Source organism: Chlamydotis macqueenii, chromosome 9, assembly GCF_036417535.1.
Source record: "Chlamydotis macqueenii isolate bChlMac1 chromosome 9, bChlMac1.mat, whole genome shotgun sequence".
NCBI classification, from domain to species: Eukaryota; Metazoa; Chordata; class Aves; order Otidiformes; family Otididae; genus Chlamydotis; species Chlamydotis macqueenii.
The window spans coordinates 17,205,231-17,225,625 of NC_141564.1; the positions used below are offsets into that span (position 1 = coordinate 17,205,231).

At 42.3% G+C, this 20,395-nt stretch overlaps 1 protein-coding gene across 2 annotated transcripts in view; it reads left to right on the plus strand.

The window, feature by feature from the left end:
- The window catches only part of DIS3L2 (DIS3 like 3'-5' exoribonuclease 2), a 191,717-nt gene that overhangs the window by 42,996 nt on the left and 128,326 nt on the right, over positions 1-20,395 (plus strand). For both annotated transcript variants that reach the window (XM_086754853.1, XM_086754854.1), the window contains exon 7: positions 17,669-17,903. In XM_086754853.1, the coding sequence (XP_086610979.1) occupies positions 17,669-17,903 (235 nt within the window). The remainder of the gene's footprint in view (positions 1-17,668; positions 17,904-20,395) is intronic.

A 20,395-nucleotide genomic window follows, 5' to 3' on the forward strand; every position in this document is an offset into this window, starting at 1 on the left:
CACCGGATGTTTTTGGACTTGTATCCCTTTTAATTTGTTTTGGATCAGGGACTGTAAAAGCCATGTAATCATCTACAACATGCAGAAAAGCATTAACTTCAGAAAAGGGCAGTGAAAGGGAGCCAGAGTTTCTGGGGGATGCTGCCCCAGCAGAGTGCCTGTGGAGCTGCGGATGCCACAGAGCAGTACCTGTGTGCAGGGGAGTGTTGCAGGGTACGGAGCAAGTATTCCCCAGCTTGTTGTCATTGCTTAAGCCCTCTGCAAGGAGCAGGAACATCTCCAACCAGGTCAGGTTGCTCAGAGCCCTGTCCAACCTGGCCTTGAATGTTTCCAGGGATGGGGCTTCTGCTGCCTCTCTGGGCAACCTGTTCCAGTGTTTCACCACCCTCATCATAAGAAATTTCTTCCTTAAGAAGAAACCCTTCTCTCTGTGCATCCTCCATCTCCTAGTGCCAGGTACCAGTGTAGCCAAACTAAAGGTGGAAGTGATGACCGAGAACAAACCGCTGTGTGAAGTGATTTCTTCTTGTGATAATGGTGTTATGGCATAGATGTAGCATGGTACATGGTGAAAAGGCAAACTAGCTTGAAGGGTGAACAGACATTTCAAAACAAGGCAAAGAATTTGAGGAGATATTAAGCAAAAAGGAAGCAGAGGACTTAGTGTTTTGCTTGATAGGGCATTAACTTGCTTTTCACATGTCCCCAGCTCTCCAGGCAACCTAGATGCTTTGGGTACTAATAGTCTTGGATGTGGCAGCTATCATCTACGGGTAGAATGGAAGCAGGCAAGTGGGAAGTTTTCCATGTCAAAGCCAACAAACACACCGGTTCTGCTGGTGGGAAAGCAAATGGAAGGGCTTTCCTAAAGCTGTGAGCTGTCTAGCTAGGATCTGAGAACTTGCCCTTCTTCCTTTTCTGTTTTATCAGCTTGAGATGAATGGTGAGTCATTGTTAGCTGCATGGCTTGTTTCACTATTGGAGACATGTCAGAAGAGTTGATTAATAATCCAGAGCATTTGGATTCAATGTGATAAAACTAATCATAACAAAGTACTTCAGTGCCCAACTTGAAGCTGTGAAGAAAATCCTGTTATCTTAAAAGTGTGTGTATATGAAAGGGCTGACTTTTTCTTTTTTTACAAGATAAACATAAACTCAGTTGCAGAGCGGCAGTACTGTTTCCAGAGGCAGCTTTCCAAACTTCCCTGGGATGAAGTGGAGCTGAGATTTAGTCCTGTCACTTGTGGAGTTTCAAGAATATACTTCTCAAGATCTCTTAAGTTACGTGTCAGAAGTTGTTATAGAAACAACTTAATTAAATGATACATAAATAATTGTAATAAACACAAGTTTACTTTCTTCTCAGTTTTCCAGAGTAGCCTGCCTTTTTGCTGGATGTGAATTTGCTTTTTTCTTTTGTCAAGTTGCTTAAACAATTTATCATTAACACATTTACCGTATTGCAGTTTACCTTTGTATTTATTCTTGAAATAACTTATTCCAGGTAAATTGTTAAATGGCATCCCATACTGACTTTTACCCAGAGAAGAAGATTGAGCAAATGAAGATTGCTTTGAGTTCTGCAGATCTGTATGGAGCAGCTTTGAATTTACCAGGCTTGTTCAATGAGCGTGTTGAATAATTGTCCAATAATTGTACACAATGTATTGCAAGGAAGAGATACTCCCTCCCTTTCTGGTAAAAAGGACTAGCAATCTCTAATTTTTCGTAATGAATGTTTGCAGGTAGCACAGTCCAGACTTAGCATTTGAGCTGGCTACCTTGTAAAGGTTTGATTTTTCCTTGTTCTGTAATTTCCAGTGCTGAAGTGAGAGTTCTTCTTGGATGACTAATGCATTTCAGAGCAGGGTTAAGGGACTTTTGGAGACCCAGTGTTCTTGATATATTAAATATTTTATTAATGATAGAAGCAGGTGTCAAGGCTGGTTCACAGTCACGTGGTTTTGAGCCCCGCTTCTGAGTTTTGCCGTTCTCAGATTCATTTTGCAAGAGTGCTGAATGGAGTTAACACTGGACACTGTGGTGCTTCCCCACGTGGCCCATTAGCTCCTTGGCTTTGTACCTCTTTAACACAACCGAGCGTGTAATTTTTCTTGTATTTCTACTTTGCATTATGGTGTTTACTGCATGTTTGTTCAGAGAATTGGAAATGTGTTCAGAATATTAAGAGGAATGTATTATTACAGATGGACACTGATTCTCTCTGTTTGAGGTATGGCTCTTCCAGGCACTGACACAGGCAGCTTGTCACTGCTTTTGCGTAGCCTGCGAGATTCAGTTTGGTGCAGCGTGCAGCCGTCCGTTTCTTACTGGAACACAAAGTTTATCCTGAGGCAGAGGGGAGGAGAACTCGTGGTGAGTTATAGGGCAGAGCTTTAGTTTATCAACATGGAATAGCTGGCTTTTGTGTCCCTGTCTCAGCTGCACATGTATAGTGGTGGACTTCATAAGACTGAGCCAAAAGATAAAATTGACAAAACTGAGTATAAATCAGTATATTAATAACTTCTGGGAGTGGCCAAGCTATTAGGATTTGGAAGCAGGATTCAAAGATTTGCCAAGTTAGCCTCTGATGACCACTAGGACAAGAGTTTGCACAGGAGAAATGAGTTATAAAATAGTTCAAGACTTTCTAAAAAAACCCAAACTCTTGCACAATCAGAATTTAATGACCAAGGTGATGGCTTTATGCTGTCATCATCAGTGCTTAAATCCCCAGTATTTTTTGTTTGCACCTGTTTTACTGATCTCATAACTGGCCATTGTTACAGAACAAACGTGGAATTTGCTTGAGAAAATCTTTTTTTCTTTTTGGATGAGATGCAAAGTACTTATGGCAATAATGTTTCTGCACTTGTGATTATGGGCACTGTCAATATTTCCATTATAAATTTCTGGATTTTTTTTTTAAAGGAGCTTAAAACTGAGTTGTAAAAATTTGTTCTTGGCAAAAAACTTGTATACAAAATCTCAGCTGGAACAAGGATTTTTAATGAATTTGGGAGAGGGAAAGAACACCTGGACTGCTCTGTAAGTTACAGAGGAGGTTACAGAGGAGAAATATATACCGAAATATCTTGTTAGTGATACTCAGGTTGTAGAGAAGTAGTACAAGAGAAATCTCTCTGTGTTAGTTCCTTGCCCTACATTAAATTTTAAATTGAGTTATAACAATTGAGCTTAATTCTTGATTTGTTCTGTGGAAAAGCTTTTGATAAACAGCATCCATTGCCAGGCAGGAAAAACAGACCGGAGGGTACCTGGCATCAAGGAGCAGGGAACTCTGTGGTGGCCAGTACTTCCCAGGGCTTACTGTGGGGAGAGGCTTCTTAAATTGCTGGGTGCAAGGGTGAAATATACCTTGTTTGTGGTAATGGTAAATCTTATTCTGAAGGAAAGAAGTAAAAATATGCCATTCCTATTTACTGCGTTTTTCAGTGCTGCAGGAAATGCTTTGAGACCGTGTTTAATCGATGTGTATTTTCACTGGGTTAAACCAACCTGAATATTGACGTCATGAATATAAGCTGAGAAGCCTGATGAAGGATGCTGATGCATTTTATTCTTCTAATAAACACTGCTTCAAAATTTAATGAAGCATACCGTGTTGCTAAAGGTAAATGCAAGCAAACTGAGCTATAGACATTTTGCTTGAGGTGCTTGTTTTTTAATCAGATTCGTCGCTAAGTAATGTGAGCAGATCCATATGACGCAAATGCCAGCAGTTGTTTCCCCGCTGCCATTTCAAGAGGAAGCCTGGTGGTACTGATTGTTTTCACTAGACGGAGAGAAAACACTGCAGCAATACATGTCCTCAGCAAAATGCTGAGCATCACCCGCCTGTTTTGGGAAATGTCTTTACTATACCTTGGACCCCTAGTTGTAAATGCAAACTCATGTTTCCATTAAGATGGGCTCCTTCCAAAGGCAATCTGTGTGTAACGTTCTTGTTCTCGTCTCTTCCCTCCTGTTAATGCGTTTTGTCTTTAATAAAAACTTCCTAAAAGTTCTATGGAGCATTAACAATGTTGGATACGTTTTGGTACAGCCCTCAGTATGTGTCCCTGGGTCTGACTGGGGCAACTGAGCACAACTGGAAAACAAATACCCCTGGGAAGGATGCATGTTGTCAGAGATAGTGGTGTGTGGAACCTGTGTCTTGAATGGGCATTTCCTTGCCTTCCAGTAGGAAAAAACAGACATACTGGAGACACACGTTACTACACTTTTACACCTTTCCTTCTAGTGTGTCTTCTGTTGTGGCAGGTTTGTGACTCGCTTGTAGAAGGAGATTGGTTCTTTGGTGCTGTTGCTTGTTGACAGGTAAAGCTACATAAAAAGAAAAAGTCATAGCAGAACTGTTTGTGGAGAGCACCTTGGTGAACTAGTTTTGCTGCTGGAGGTGAATTCAGTGAAGAAGTTTATACTGAAAATTTAGTTTTCTGTTATTATAATAGACAAATGACCTAAACATTTCAGAATCAGGTAACTTGGTTCTAAACCAGTTGAAATTTCAATTTTAATTTTTTTGACCATGGTATGAACTAATTTTGGGTAGGCATGGAGAACCAAATTGCCAAAAATTCTTATTAGTATGTGCCTGAAACTTAAGAAGAGGTAGCTATGCTGTGGTTATATCTATGGAGTCATTAATGATTTTGCTTGTGTTTTGCTGTGCTAATGATATTCCCAAATGTGATACAGCAGAATGATGTCTCAGGTCATCTTTAAGTAGGAATTCAGTAATTACTGTGATTAGCAATAAGCCTTTGTAGGTAAAAGTAAGGATTTAATTTCTCCCAATGACAAAAAAGAAGCGGTGCTTTGTTTTTGGAACTGTGGGATGTTTGTTTCCATCCTGTCTTAATTTCAGCTGGCAGTTGTAAATAAACTGATGCTGCCCTTAGGTTCTGTGCGTACCTGCTGTGAAAGTCTGATCTACGATTGTGAAACCCTGAACACAGTCTGTGTGCTTCAACCTTAGTCCTTGGGTGGGAGGAAGACATAGAGCCTCCCTCCATTCATAGAAAGCTGACTGGTGTGGTAGTGTTTCTGATAACCCCCAAGAGTTAAGTAACACTTTGAACCTAGGTGAAGTATTTGGAAACATTAATCCTCACATCTGCATGTAAACCAAATATCATCCCCATTTTCTCAGTGGAGAAATACCCCCCTCACTTTCTCCTAGGACACTTACCTCCTCAGGTGCCCTGATGTGGGGCTTTTTTTTTTTTTTTTGACATGTTCTTGCTTTGATGCTTACAAAGTAGAGCAACCCAAGATACTTAATTTATGAAAACTATCAGGTATTTGCGTGTGCAGCTTTACGACAGCTGCTTTGCTATTTTCAGCCTTCTTTTCACACTCGGACTCTACCTTGCTAGCTGCGTGAAATGCAGCTGTGATGTCTTCAGGACAGAATACATAGATTTGCCTAGCACAGTGTCAAGTAGTGCAAACTAGGCAAGATTGTTTGAATGACTTACCAAAAGTCAAGAGTGGTTGAGAGCAGGATTATTTTCCTTACACACTTCCTAAGAAACCTGTTGAGTGTCTAAGATAGATATGGAAGTCTTTGATATCCTGGCTGTAATAGTGATTTAATATGAAGGCAGTTCCACCTAAGCTTCCTAACTAGGTATTCAAGGACTCTGCATTTGAGTGAAACAGTCTTCAAGTCAGAAAAACTAAATAAATGGATTTATAGCAGGTTTAGGTCACAGGTGGGGAGTGTTCCCAGTTCGAAAACCCAGACTGTGTATTTGCAGGAATCTGCAAGCAGAATGTTCTGCTGTCATCTTCCTCCTCTCCTCCACAGGCACTTGGTGCTTTATGTTGCAGTCGCAGTGAGATGCTGTCCAGAGTCAGAATTTGCTGCTATCAAGTGTGAAGGAGTAAGTTTGGCTCACAGCTTGTCTTCTCTTCGGAAATGACTTTAGGGTACACAGAAAGCTCTCAACAGTAGAGGAAGCTGTTATCTTTTGTCCCCAGTGAATCATCTGGTTTTCTTTTCCCTGACTTACTGTGCTTGCAGGGTTTATCTCCTCCAATTTGTTTCCTCCATGGGCGGTCCTCTTCAGCTGTGGCTATCCCTGTTCTGCCGCAGCTTGCCTTGAGCACAGAGCCTTTTCAGCACCCGGCCCAGGGTGAGGGGGAAAGTACTGAGTTCAGAGTGGTTTTGGTGTGCGTGACTGGAACTGGCAGCAGCACAGCATGGCAAAATACAGTGAACCTAACGGTCAGTTGATGTCTCAACCCGTTTCCTAGAGGATGGAGCTGCTCGTAGTGAGAAACCACTCTGGCAGATGGTACTTGCTGGCTCCTGTATGGAAAATGTAGTGTTAAAGTGGGCTTCCAGTCTTCTGTTGCTAAAGGTCTCTAAGTTTCCTTGGGATGTGTCTCCAGCACCTGTTATGAAATCCCTTTACCTTCACACTGAAACATGAGTATCTGCAAAAGAAGCCCTGTCTGTTTGTGTGTGGTTTATTCAATAGTATCCTGCTGGCATTGAAGGAGGCTGTTGGTTTTGGTTGGAGCCATATTTTGGTGCAATTAAAATCTGATTTAGGAATTCATGTAGGTGCCAGTTTTCCTGGTGTGACAGGATAGATGCTGTAAGGAGTAGGATCTAATTTTGCCAAGCTCATTTGGTGGGATTGAGGCAGGCATAGTGGGATGCACTCAGCCCAGCGCAGCTGCATTTTGCCTTCCGTGTCCTCAAAGGAGCAGTTGATCACAGCGTAAGTGCAAGAATGTTCCTGCAGAAAATAAAATTAAGTAAAGATAGGGCAGCCTAGCTGTTGACTGAATGCAGCTGTAAAGATGGATAACTGGAAAGATTAAGGAGCTAAGAACTCTTTGAAGAACTCCTAGAGTGAGAGTCTCGGTGACACTTCAGCAATGGCTTGTTTAGGTCCAGATGCTCTTCTCCCACTGCATGAATAAATAAGCAGACCTGGGCTGATGGAACACACCAGTCAAAGGAAGCTCCAACTGGGGCATATATACTCTGAAAACTTCCATAAATTGTTCTGTAATACGACAGTTTCCAATTATGGGTTTTCATAATAAGAGGCTTATTGGCAACCAGTAATGCAAGTTAACTGTGGAAATTTCTATTGCTTTTCTTGGCCCCCGTGCGCTTCCTGAACAGTGTGTGCTTTGTCTCAGGTGTACCATTCTGGGCTTTGAAAGTGTGTCAAAACATGCGCAGGGCTGGGACCCTTGGGAACTGGCACTCGAAGCCCCATCAAAAGGAACAAGAAAAGAAAGTGAGGGGCTTAAGGCACAAGCCCCAACGTGTTAATTTGTGGTCGATTTGTTTGTTTCCTGCCTTGATGAGTTAAGGTGCTGATCACCAGTAAGAGATTTTCTTAGATACATGGGAAATAATTTTTTACACAGTTCTGAACAATCCTGAATAGCCTTGGGAGGTGTAGGTATGCAAATATCTTGGATAGCCCTTCCAATATATTTCAATTAGTTTGCATTGTCAACCCCCTTTCCTCTTATGGGCACGTGCAGGTGCAGGCTTGTTCGGTTTATGAAATGTTGAATAAGTCTTCAAAGAGTATCATTGTTTCCAGGAAATATTTTTCATACATACTTATATTGTTAAAAAAAAAATAAAAGGCAGTAATGGATAATACTCTGGGTTTGTGCGAGCCAGCAATGTGGATTTGCTTGGCATTGCAGCTTTCGAATGCTACACACTTAGCACAAGTAGATTCTTTTCTGATTACATGCAAGCACTGTGTAATAATTACATTTAAAATATATATATATTGATTCATGGTATTGTCTTGAATTTGCAAATAATCCAAAAGCCTGTCTGCTTCTTTAGAGCAGATACAAACTGGATGTCATCCTGCAGTAGTTTGCTGAAAATGCAGTGATTTCAGAGTCATACCTTTGAAGATGTAACCTTACATTGCTCTCTTCCTCTAATCCTCCTCCTGAGTGATTTATTCTAGGGACTGTGCATCATAGGTTTTGTCCTGGCACCCATTCCTGTAGTGTTGCAGTGCCTGTCCACATTACCAGAAAAATATGGCTGGGAGACAGTTTAAAAAAAAAAAAAAAAAGTTAAACCAAAAAGAAAAGAACACACACACAAAGAAAAGAAAACCAGTTCCAGTTAGTAGAGAGGGCTTTGCTGCCAGTGTGGATGGGGCATAATTTGATTTAAATGACTTTTGAAAAACAGTTCTCAAAATTGTTCCATGCATTTTCTTCCTGGCTACTGTTGAAAATATGGAGCTGAATATTTTCTGTGATGTTTCAAACCAATATGTTCTGGCAACCTCATAGCTGGGCCTTGTGCATTACACTCTTGTTTCCAGTTCGCTGTGGCCTGGAGTGCAACACACAGCTCATGAGATGCACCAAAGTGGGAGGTCTTGCGAGGAGCAGGCAATACAAAGACCCAAGGTATAAGGAACATTTCGCTGGGGTCCAGCAGGGAGGCTGCCAGTTTTAAGGGCCTCTTTTATGAAAAGAGCTTGCTTGTAGGAGATGGAGGAACTGTGTGTGCCTCATCGGGTTTTTTGAATGTGTGAGAGAAGGCTGATGCCTGGGTGTTGTTAAAGGGTGGATGCTGAACTAGATCTTTTGAACTTTCCCAGGGTCAAACGTTTCTCACTAGAGAGGTTTGCTCTGCAGATGATGGGCCATGGCTAAGTATTCATCACTGCTTTAAGTGTGCCAACATATAGCTGCATAAAAGAGCAGCATGTGGGCTGGGAAGCTGTGGCTGGGACACGAGGTGTTTACTGTGTTGCTTCTGCTCCAGGGACTCCTGTGTTTTGGGGAATGTGTGTGGGAAGGTCAGTGCAATAGCAGTGGGTATTCTGAAAATAGAGGCTGTTTTAGCACCAAATCAAATCCCAGGGGTGGCAGCAGGAGTGGAAAGTGTGGAACAAGTTTGTTGATCTGGCTATAATAATACACAGCTCCTTGTAATGCTGCTGGGAGTCCTTCCCAGGTTGGCTTGTCTTCAAAGGAGATCATAAAATGTTCTGTGCAGGTGAGCGTGGGGACATTGTCCTTCCCCGCGTCTCCTTGACACCGTTACCCTCAGCATATCTAAATATCATACAGCAGCTCTGAAGTGTGGATCCCCTCAAGCCCAGAGAGGTATCTCAGAGGTATTCCCAAGTAATCCTTGGGAAAGGTTGTACAGATCTAGCAGGGGCCTATTAGGAGCCTTTTCCAGCTCTGCTTTCAAAGCAGCCTTGGGCAAGGGGTCCACTTGGAGCTCAGGTATTTCCTCTACAGGCTGCAGGTGGCTCCTTTTTGGAATTTTGGAGTGATGTGATCCATGCCTCTGGTGCCATGGCACATGGAGTACCTGTGCTGAGCAGGGAGCGGCTGCGTCTGACAACTTTTTCTTTTCCTGCTTCTCAGCTCTTGTCAGGAGTGTGAGCGTACAGATGGAGCTGTTTAATTTATCCTGTTAGGAGAACCAGATGAAATGAACCCGAGGGAACATGGTCCTGATCCTAGGATGGTGTATCCTACAGGCAGTGGTGCAAGAGCCAGACTTGGGAGAGATGAGTCCAGGGAAACCCCAGAGAGGTCGCAGGAAGGGAGTGAAGGCAGGAGTAGACTTGAGGAGAGATGAGGGTGGAGGCAACTGTCTCCTGCTCGGTGATAATGAAGTGTTGATAAACAAGTTTGGAAGCAGACTGTAGGTGTGGGACAAAGGCTGGGGCAATGTGAGCAGGGAACTTTCAGAGGCAAATGATAGGTCAGAGACCAGATAGGGAGGGGGAGGTACATGGTGAGGAGACAGTTCTTGTTTTGGCTTTAGGATTTGGAAAGGTCAGTCTTGAGAATTTTCCCTGTTGATGCTTTTCCACTTGTTATTCTGGTTATTTGTGCAAGGTGGTAGAAGAACTTGAGCTGCCCTTGGAGGACACACACTGTAACCTGTGATGTTTAAATACAGCCTGAAGCACAGAGGGAAGATGAGTGAACTGCTCAGGAATGAGGTTTATTGGTGGAAGCAGAATGAAGTAGTGAGAAAAGGTGGTTGTTTGGAGATATGGGTTTTTTTTTCTGCAGTTAATTCTGTTACTTGTGCCGCTGCCTGACAAGGCTGGGCTGTCTGTTGTGTCTGCTCAGACTGGACTGAACCTGGATGCTCAGTCTGATTACTTGAATTAAGTCAGCAGTAAAAGCTCACTTTGCAGATTAGTCTGAGCAGAGAGGATGCGGGATGCTGGTGAGGGCAGGGAAAATGGCTTTGGGGATTCAATAGGTTTCGTGGGCATAGTGCAGAACTGTCTCTATATTTTGATTTGAAAACATGTGCATTTGTTTTTATTTCTTTGTCTCCCACCTCTCACCTCCTGCAGTGGGAGCAAGTCAGAGAGGAGCTCTGAAGAGCTGTCATTTCCATGATGCCTTCGCTTACTCAGATAATTTACCCCTTTGAATCCACAGGCAGGATGGTTTTGCAGCAACTGCCATGACAAAACTGCATGTGACATCTGGGAACAACAGAGCCCACTGGGAAGGAGCAAGTAGCCTTTTCCTAATCAAGAGGGAGAGATTTTAGTTTGGATGTTTGTATGATTATTGCATCCAGTGTGATGCCTGGAACGTAAACTGTAATGTGCTGTTTAATACAAAATAGCTATCCTGTGGGCTGTTAGCAAGTATTTCCAGTGATTTAGAATTCAAAGACTGTAAAAAAAAAAAAAAAAAAAAAAAAAAGTCCAGCCCCAACTCACAACAAAAACCTCCAGTCTAAACCTATTGTTATTTTATTGTTATTTTAAAAGTAATGCCATGACTGCTCCTACGGAGACCAGTCACCTTTACTGAGTTGCTGTTTTTGCCAGAGCTGTTTGGTGTACGTGGGATTATAAAGCGATTGGGACAGGTGGTTTTTCTCTTATTGGAAGTACCATCCTTTCTTTTGCCAAGAAGGAGCTAGAGCGAGCCAGACTTTGTTTGGTTGCTCTTTTCAGAAAAGCAAAGCTCTTCCTTGTAATATTTATGGTAGCTTGGCTCTAGCATGTGTGTATGAGCTGTGACAGCATCCTCGTGTTAGCCAGACTACGTTCCTGCTCCCTCATGAGTGAATGTTAGGGAACCGGCTTTTAAATGAAGCTTGTTTAATATGGCAGAAGCTGGGAGACTAATAGATGCAGGTGTTCACCGTATTGGTATGAAATGTGGTGTTTGTATTAGTGTTGTGGTAGCAACAGTCTTTTTAACGGTGAGATGGTAATTTGGTCCAAAGCCCCTGTTTTCAGCTGTCTTCCTTTTGAAATAACTGCTTTCAACCTGTTTCTGTTTCTCAAACTTGCTGCTTAACTAAGGCTCAACTGCAGAGAGGACCAAGGACCCTGATCTAAACTTCCTACCCAGTATTGAGCATAATAACTTGTTAGAGCTGAAGCAGAACTTGTGTTTGACCAAAGTATTTTTCCAAAGAAAGGCATCTCACCTTGATTTGTAGACCTCAGAAGGCAGACTTGGGCTGAAGACTTTATTTCACTTATAGCTGTTCCCGTGTTTAGTCCTCCCTGTTTAATGTGAGCTCCCTGCCTGCTAGCAGTCTGTCTTCAGCTTCCACTTGCTGGTGAATCCACCACACCTTTCTGGAGCAGCTGGGGAGCCTCTTTGTGCATTGTCTGTTTGCCCCAGTGAAGAGAATTACCATCAATGGCTTGTCACTTCTAAAATCTTTTGGATAAGTTACACATTTTGGGTTTGGTTACTCTTTATGGGGCATTTTGCTGGGTTTTGACTGACTTAGGGAGAAGAGATGTTGTGCTATATCATCTCCGTTCTTCCCCAGTATCCTTGTGAGAAGACACATTGCACAAGTCTGGCGTCTCTCACCACTGCAGTATTATAAAGCTAAGATTACTTTTGCTGTTTATAATACTAAGAATCCTGTTGCTGAGATTTTTGTTCATTAGAAATCTTTCACATCGTTTTCAGAGTCAGCGGTTTCCAAGACAGACCCATTCATAGGCATGTGTTGCATATTCTTAGATATTTGAGTTTATTTTTGGCTATTCTCAAACATTCTGGATTCAGATCAGCCTTGTTCACCAATTGGACTTGACTGCTCTACAAGTCTTTGTCATCCACGAGTTTTATTACCAGTGACTTAATATTTAGTTTCAGATTATTGGGAATGCTTGGCCTACTGCAGACCTCTGTGGAATCCCACCAAAAACCTAATTCCCAGTGGATTGTTCTGTGTACTTGTGGGTTTCCTACTGCGTGTTCATTGCAAGATGTCCTTTGGGGGCTTTGGTGAATTCTGGAGCGGTAAGAAGGATACCTCCCAAGGAGTCTAGCTGACCAAGTTTGGCTAATGTGATAAATGCCATAAGCGTACTCCCTCATTATCAAATCTAAACACTTCTTTGGTTTTTTTTTTTTTTTTTTTTCTGAGAATGAGTCATGTATCTATTTGTTGTTTCTTTTTTTAAGTGAAAGCAAATGCTGCCTTTGAATTTGTGAAAGAGTTCTGCTGTGGAAAAAATGACGGCAAAAATTGAGCATGAGTTGTTGGATGTTTAAAGAAGAATTTAAGGTGCACCCTGCTTGAAGTAAGAGTGATGTCCTGGAGCATGGTGGGCAGGCTTCACCTGAAGAATCCAAGTAATAGTATACTCTACTGGAAATGTCTAAAATTCAGTATTTTGAATGTGTCTCTTTTTAACGCCAGTGTTTTGAGCGAGATGAAGAATTTCACTTTTACTGAATCTGTGTCCAAAACAGCTGTAGGGAAGATGACCCCATTTCCTTACCTGCAAGGTGCTTTCAATGAAGGAGAGCTCTTTGCACAGGCTTCTGTTGAAAATAGTGACCTTATGTGGAAGGCTTTTAACCACACAAGGTGCATCTGTCCAACTGTGTCTAGTCCAGCAGTCATCCACGTCTCCAGATCTGTGAGGATTCATGGATTGCTTTTAAGGATCAGAGATGAATAAGGAAGAAAAGCAAACCTATTAGTATTGGGCTTAAATACTTGGGGGCTTGATGCCTTTATTGGAAAAAGCCTGGGGGTTAATAGCTCAAAGATGATTGAAAATCCCTGGTCTGCTTCAGTAGTTTTGAGATTATAGACTAATATACGAGTTGTTAGCTGTTGCCATTGAGGCAGCAACAAAAACCCCATACTGATCCGAGAATAAACAAGCCTGAGCTTTGTCTGTGTGTGGATGTGAGGCTTAGGTGGAAAGTCTGAAAAGCCTGGAACTAACAGGGCAGGTACAACATTGCTTCTGGCAGAGGAAGCGGTTTCTCCTGCAGCTCAGGAGGTAACCCTTGTGCTTTCAGATGCACGGACTCCCAGTTCAGTTTTCTGTTGGAACAAATTCCTCCCGAGTAAGGACATTTGTTTGTTTGGCTACTTCAAGACTGGGCTGGATGCAGTGAGGTAGTCACTCTAGTGTCCAGGTTGTACATACCCATGCCAGGATGCACTTGCCCACTAGCTGTTTTTTATTACATTTATGGTTGAAACAGGATTTTTCATTGAAAGATCTTGTGTTCAGTCAGCTATGACTTTACAAAACAATGACTGTGGGGCAGAAACTTGGTGCTTGTTCAGTGATAGGTCTTTGTTTAAAGTTGGAAGAAAATTTGTTTAGCCACTATCTTAAGGATCAGATATTCAAATGATAGAATGATAGAGAATCATAGAATCTTAAGGTTGGAAGAGACCTCCAAGATCATCAAGTCCAACTGTCAACCTAACACCACCATGTCTACTAAACCATGTCCTGAAGTGTCACATCTGTACATTCTTTGAACCTCTCCAGGGATGGTGATTCCACCACTTCCCTGGGCAGCCTGTTCCAGTGTCTGATCACTCTTTCAGTATCACTTCCCTACTCCTGCTGGCCACACTGTTCCTGATGCAAGCCAGAATACTGTTGGCCTTCTTGGCCACCTAGGCACACTGCTGCATGTTCAGCCAGCTGTCTACCAGCACCCCCAGGTCCCTTTCCACCAGGCAGCTTTCCAGCCACTCTTCCCCAAGCCTGTAGCATTGCATGGTGTTGTTGTGACCAAAGTGCAGGACCCAGCACTTGGCCTTGTTGAACCTTGTATAGTTCACCATCGATCCAGCCTGTCCAGATCCCTCTGCAGAGCCTTTCTACTCTCAAGTAGATTGCCACTGCTGCTCAATTTAATGTGGTCTGCAAACTTACTGAGGGAGCTCTCAATCCCCTTATCCAGATAACTGGTAAAGGTATTAAACAGAACTGGCCCCAGCACTGAGTTCTGGGGAACACCGCTTGTGACCAGCCCCCAACTGGATTTAACTCTGTTCACCACAACTCTCTGGGCTCAGCTGTCCAGCCAGTTTTTAACCCATCACAGGGTACTCCTCTTCAGGCCATGAGCTGCTAGCTTCTGTAGGAGAGAGTGGAAGACTGTATCAAAGGCTTTGCTAAAGTCCAAGTAGACAACATCCACAGCCTTCCTGTCATCCACGAGGCAGGTCAGCTGGTCATAGCAGGAGATGAGGTTGGCCAAGCAGGACTTGCCCTTCGTGAACCCATGCTGGCTGGGCCTGATGCCCTGGTGGTCCTGCACGTGCCAGGTGAGCACACTTAAGATGAACTGCTCCATAATCTTCCTCAGCACCAAGGTCAGGCTGCGTTGGCAACGGATGATGCTCTGTACTGCACGTATGATTACCCGATAGGCTTAATGAACGGTATATTTGCTTTATTCTGCATCTCTAATAAATACAGCTGTGTTCTAACTGTATGTGTTACGTCATCTGTGAGCTTCAGTAGCATAATAAGGAATAGGGGAGTACATTATCATCAGTTACTGGTTTCTGAGATGCTGCATGTAAGAAATGCTTATTCTGTCATGGTCAAATTTACTGCTGCTCACATACAGAAGGGTCCTGCTTTTTGGAATCTGTGTGATGAGCTCATGTTGGCCAGCAACTGTGATCATCTTAAATGGAGTAATTGTATCCATTGAGCTTCTGATTTTGTAAAGTCTTATGCAGCTTTCCAGTCTTGTGATGTACAGCTTCCCTAAATTTTTGGTGTGATGCAAGAAATCTTGGGTGAAATTCCCCACTCTGTTATGTATGAGGTCAGCCTAAATGATCTGTCTTGGCCTTAAAAAGAAAACAAATCCTATTGCCCGTGCTTGCCAGCATCTGGACATTTTGCTGCTCTGCACTGCGTGGAGGTTGTGATTTTGTGGACTCTGGAAAACTTTACTTAAAAATCCATTTGCAGATCCATAAGGACATGTATGACTAGGGGCTTAGGTAGTCACAGCTGGAGTATGGTGCTAGCTAGTGCAGCAGTGTGGATCCTCTAGCTTGGGGGAAGCACGGTAATTTTAATGTATAGCATTTAAAAAGAAATCCATATCTGCTGCCTTCCTTAATGCAACATAACTCTTCAAGCATAAGCTTTTAAATGGTGCATCTTTAGAGAAGCACTTCCTATCATTCAGATATATTTGATGTTGTTTGCTGCATTACATATAGAAAGCTTTGTAGTTTAGTGCCCGAAACACATCTCTCACTCTCTGAAGAATGGCTTGGAGAGAAAGAAATTCAGGCAAAGGCTGAAGGAGTTGAAGAAAATGAACTCCTGCTGCAGTTGCATGCTTGCACACATCTGGTGCAATTGAAATTTAAGAACTGAATACATCCCCACCTGATCATGGTAGGGTCCAAACACTACTGTTGACACTGGTTTTCTTTTTGGATAGGCACACTGGCAGAGTCACTAGCGTGTGGAACCTTGTCAGCTCTCTAATCTAATAGACTGTTCTTGCCCAGACCGTTGTGTGTCGATATTTTATGTACCAAATGTAGCCAGGTTTAATAATCGACCATTTTCCCACTGCCTGCCAAACTTTTTTCCTTTTTGTCACAATTTAATGTTTGAGTCAAAATCTGCTATGGTAACAAATGATATACATATTAAAAAATGAAAACAAAGATGGAAAGCAGAGTCACAAAAGGTAACAGGAGTTCAAAGTAATGTCATCTGAGGTTTTAAAATTGATTTTATTTCTGTTCTGTATGGTGAAAAGATTACAAAGAAATGGGTACTGCTTGAAAGCATTAATGTAGCTCTGTATATGTAAAATTGTGTGTCTTCCCTGTACAGGTCTGGTTTGATCTATTTGCTTTTTAGTTACTAAACAATAATTTATGGAGCTTTTTGAATTGTATTTTTCTTACTTGGGATGGTTGTCTCCAGCTGGGACCTGTTGAGGCTATTTATGCTTATTTATAGTGACTACATCTATCATATAAAGTATGTTACCAGAAAGGTTGGGGTTTTTTTATTTCTTAATTGCATTTTTTTAAAGGGCCCTTTGCTTGCCTTGCTGATGGCATGGGTTGCTGCTGTCAGGTACTGGGTTAGCGATGCTGAGGACTGAGGACCTTGGAGGAGCATCTCCAGGGAGTTATCTGCCTGGTGAACACCAGCACCAGCTGGAGAGGAGCTCAGTTGCTGGGAGAGTGTTGGAATGGGGTCACCTAGTTTCTTTGTGATTTTAATGTTGATTAGGTTATTTCATTTTCCTTGCTGATTTGAATCTTGCACTGAAGTACTGCAGCTTGAGTGAAACTTAAACACTTCTGAAACTAAAACCCCCTGGTTCTGGGGTCAGGTGGGTGCTTGCAACTTGCTCTTGGCTGTGTGAAGGATGCTAGTAAAGGCCAATGGATCCAAGGTATGGACAGTTTTGGTTGTTGTAACCTGAGATGGAGCAGTTCCTGCCTCTGTCACATGCAATGCAGCTCTAGTGTCTACTCTACCAGGACAAGCGTTCTTCATGATTTTGTTTGACAAGATTACACATATGGTTTCTCCTCCCTGTATGCCATTGCTGCTCTAAAGTGGGGACAAATCTGTAGCAGTGGTCAGAGTTATTTATCTGAATTATCAGTGAATGGTTAAGTAATTTGTCTTCTAATTGAGTTCATTCCACTTGGCAATTGAATTAGGAGATTTGTGTAGGTAACAGCAATAATTGAGTGCCTTTAACAAAAAGCCTGGAGCCTGAAATAAATACAAAGTTGGTGCCTTACCAAGCTACTGCGGTCCAGTTCCTCCGCGGGTCGCAGGGCACAGCGTTCTCTGCTCTGTACTTTTTCAGTCTGTTCCTAATTGTGTGTTGTGGAGCTCACCCGGAGATGTGCTTTGAACATGATCCCAGCACTCACTGGAACTGCTTGAGTTTTGGGACTTCCCAAGATGATTAGTGTATCTTGATGAACAATGGTCTATGCAACTCATTAAATTGTAGTGTATCCTCCTCCCTCTCTGTGCTTACTTGCAGCTTACTCGGAGGGCTGATTAGAGGCTTGGCAGGAACTGTATGGTTATGCTCTAGATACGCTTTGGATACATTATTGTCACAGTTGAGGTATTACAAAAGCCATGCCATTCCAGTCTTTATCCTAGTGAGGTACCTCTTTCTATTGTGCAATATCTGTAGCTAATTACACAGCAATTGCAGTGTGCCACCAGCCACCCACAATTCACTGTCAGCTCCTTGGGGAGGCAGATGAAAAAGGAAAGATAATGTTTTCTTTCTTCAGTCCAGTGATTTAGCGTGCCTCTTTTTTTTTTTTTTTTTTTTTTTTTTTAATCCCTTGCTCCTTCAGGTAATAAAGCCAGATGGTAGTGACAAAGAAACAGAAGCCACGCATGAATCAGATGTCCCCGAGGATGTGCTGGGGACTTGCGTTCCTCAAGAGACAGCGAAAGGCGATGCTGGAAGTCCAGATGTCATTATAGAAGCTCAGTTTGATGATAATGGTGCAGAGCGTGGACAAGACCACTTGCAGGATATGTTGGCTGATGACATTAAGAAACTTTCCCTGGATACCGGTGAAAAGGGTGAGTTGATCAGATTGCTGATTTAAACCTTTATTTGAGCAAACTGGTGAAGTATTACTTTGTTGCCTTGCTTTGCTGCAAGATATAAACTACAGGCATAAAATCTTAATGCCTTATCACTTCTATCCCTTTGTGATAAACTGCCTTCATAGTTTTGAATGGATGTTAAGGACTAGATTTTATGTAGCTTTGATTGATGCAAAGTAAATCTATGAAACAGAAATCACACCTTTAGATTTGCAATTCTCAGGGCTGTCTGGGGACTGCTGGTTACTGTTTAATTCAAGATGCTGCTGTAGCAGTTTCCTTCTTCGCACCTTGGCTGGCCAATCTGTGTGTCTCAGTTTGGGGATAAGAATATATTTCCTTGGGGGCCATTAGGTTTGTTGCTGTTTTCAAACAGTTGAGTTATGAGCAAGTTAAAGATTTGGTCCATTTAAAAAGAAAATTGCACTAAAACCTAAAGCCAATTATGCGATCTGTTTTGAAGGCAAACCTATTTTATTCTGAATCTGAATTCCATCCAAACCATCAAGTGTTGCTTAGGGCAAAATAAAATAGGCTCCCCTGTCCCAAACTATGCTTATGCTGCTCTTTGCATGTCCTTTGTAGTACTAAATCCCTTCCTGAAGAGCTATGTGTTGAAAGGATTCTGACAATTGGCACATTTAACGTGTGCCTTCTGCTGCTGGTGAAAAATTTGCCAGGATAATTCCGGTCCATTCCTGATGCATGCCCCAGTTGTCCAGAAAGGATGTCAGTAACTTAGGATATAAGTAGTTCCTGGTCTCTGAGAAGTCTTGGTGGTCATAAAGCTGTTCTGTTTAATACCTCCTGTTTTCCTGTGAGATTGCTTTTGAAGATGCACAGATGTCTGCCTATACTGTTGGTAGACTTCCACTTTTCACACCCACCTGTTAATAAAACTGGAAATAACATTTGAGTGGAAATGTTGTAGTTTTATAACAGAACATTGGTTTCAGTTCATGAATGGAGCTGCCACCTCACCAACTCGTGATGCTATTTCCTTCTGGGTACCTCCACTGTCTTTGAGTTACTGCCAGGGTATGTGAACCAACTTCCGTCTTGTTCCGTTAGTTAACCAGCATAGGGCTTGACTTGGGAGTCACTCATCTTGTCTGCAGATGTTTTACACAGCAAGTTATTAACCCCATCTTTTTTGCAGTTTTGGACACTGTGTTACAGCCACACACTGTGGAGCTGCCACTTTCACTCAACAATTCTAAATCTTCTTAAAATGCTCCTGAGTCACACACTGTGTCTGTTGCATCTCTGGCTTCTGGTAGCAATGCCAAATTAAAACTCAGAGAAAAACATTCTAGTTTGACACCAGCACCTCAAATAAATACAAACTTGAGCCAATATTTTACTTTACCTGTGTAACTGTGCTGTAGTGTAAAGGCTTGATGAGAGTTACTTTTCTTGGTGCGTTGTAATTCCTCAAGATGCTCTGGAGCGACCTGTGTTGGAGGTTATCAAGTAATCTCTTAAAATCTGTGCCATCTGAGGTTTTTTTTACCGTTTAGTTCTATCTTTGTAGAATATTTGTACAGCAAGTGTTAGATCAGCTTATTGTCTACACAGTTGAAATCCAACGTGCTTTTCCATTGCAGTTGCCTAAGCCAACTGTTTTCTTTTGTTTTCCAGGCCTTTCCGTGTCCGTCCTTCACAAGCCTTGTGGCTGGTGTGAATGTGCCAGTTAGATTTCTGCTGAGTTTGTATTTTGCTATCACCTCTTTTAATAGTTGCTTCAGCTTCTTTGGCCATATAACCCATATGGATTTTTCTCTAGTTTCTTCTTGCGCTGCTTTTTAATACCTTCCTTTTTTTATACATATAAAGTTTACGATTCTGCTTTTTCTGAAGGTGTTTTTGAGGAGTTGATGATTGCTTTGGCTTGTTTCCTGTCTTTCATGCAGTTTCTCATATCATCACTTATCCAGATTTTAAGTCTTGCCTGGAAAACAGCTATAGTTATTCTAGCATCAGTGATAACTGTCATGAAAAAAAAAAAATCCTGCCAAATTCAGCCTTCACAGGTGTGGCTCAAAATGCTTTTAAAAAAGAACCAAACCTATACTTTTTCACGGCAGAACTTATCTAAGGCAATCCACTGGTACGGGGGACCGACATCTGGAAGCAGAGCGCTTTGTGGGGTTGGACCGTAAGTGAGTGGAAGTGCCCTTCCCTGTGTAACGTGGGCCTCCCCTGGGAGGGATGCTGGGCTGGTGCTGCCCCTTGAACTTTCCTTTCAAGCTAACTGTGTATGAGTCTTGTCTTTTTTGTTACATCCCTTCTGCTGGAAACAACTTCTGCAGCAAGACACAGAGGGATGGATGAGAGATGAGATACCATGAAGGAAATTCATGCTGACCCACCAAAACTGGTGGTTTATCTACTTTCCTTGAGAGCATTGCTTTGTAGGGTTTGTTATGTAGACTCATTGCATGACCTTGTGCACAGGAGGGACC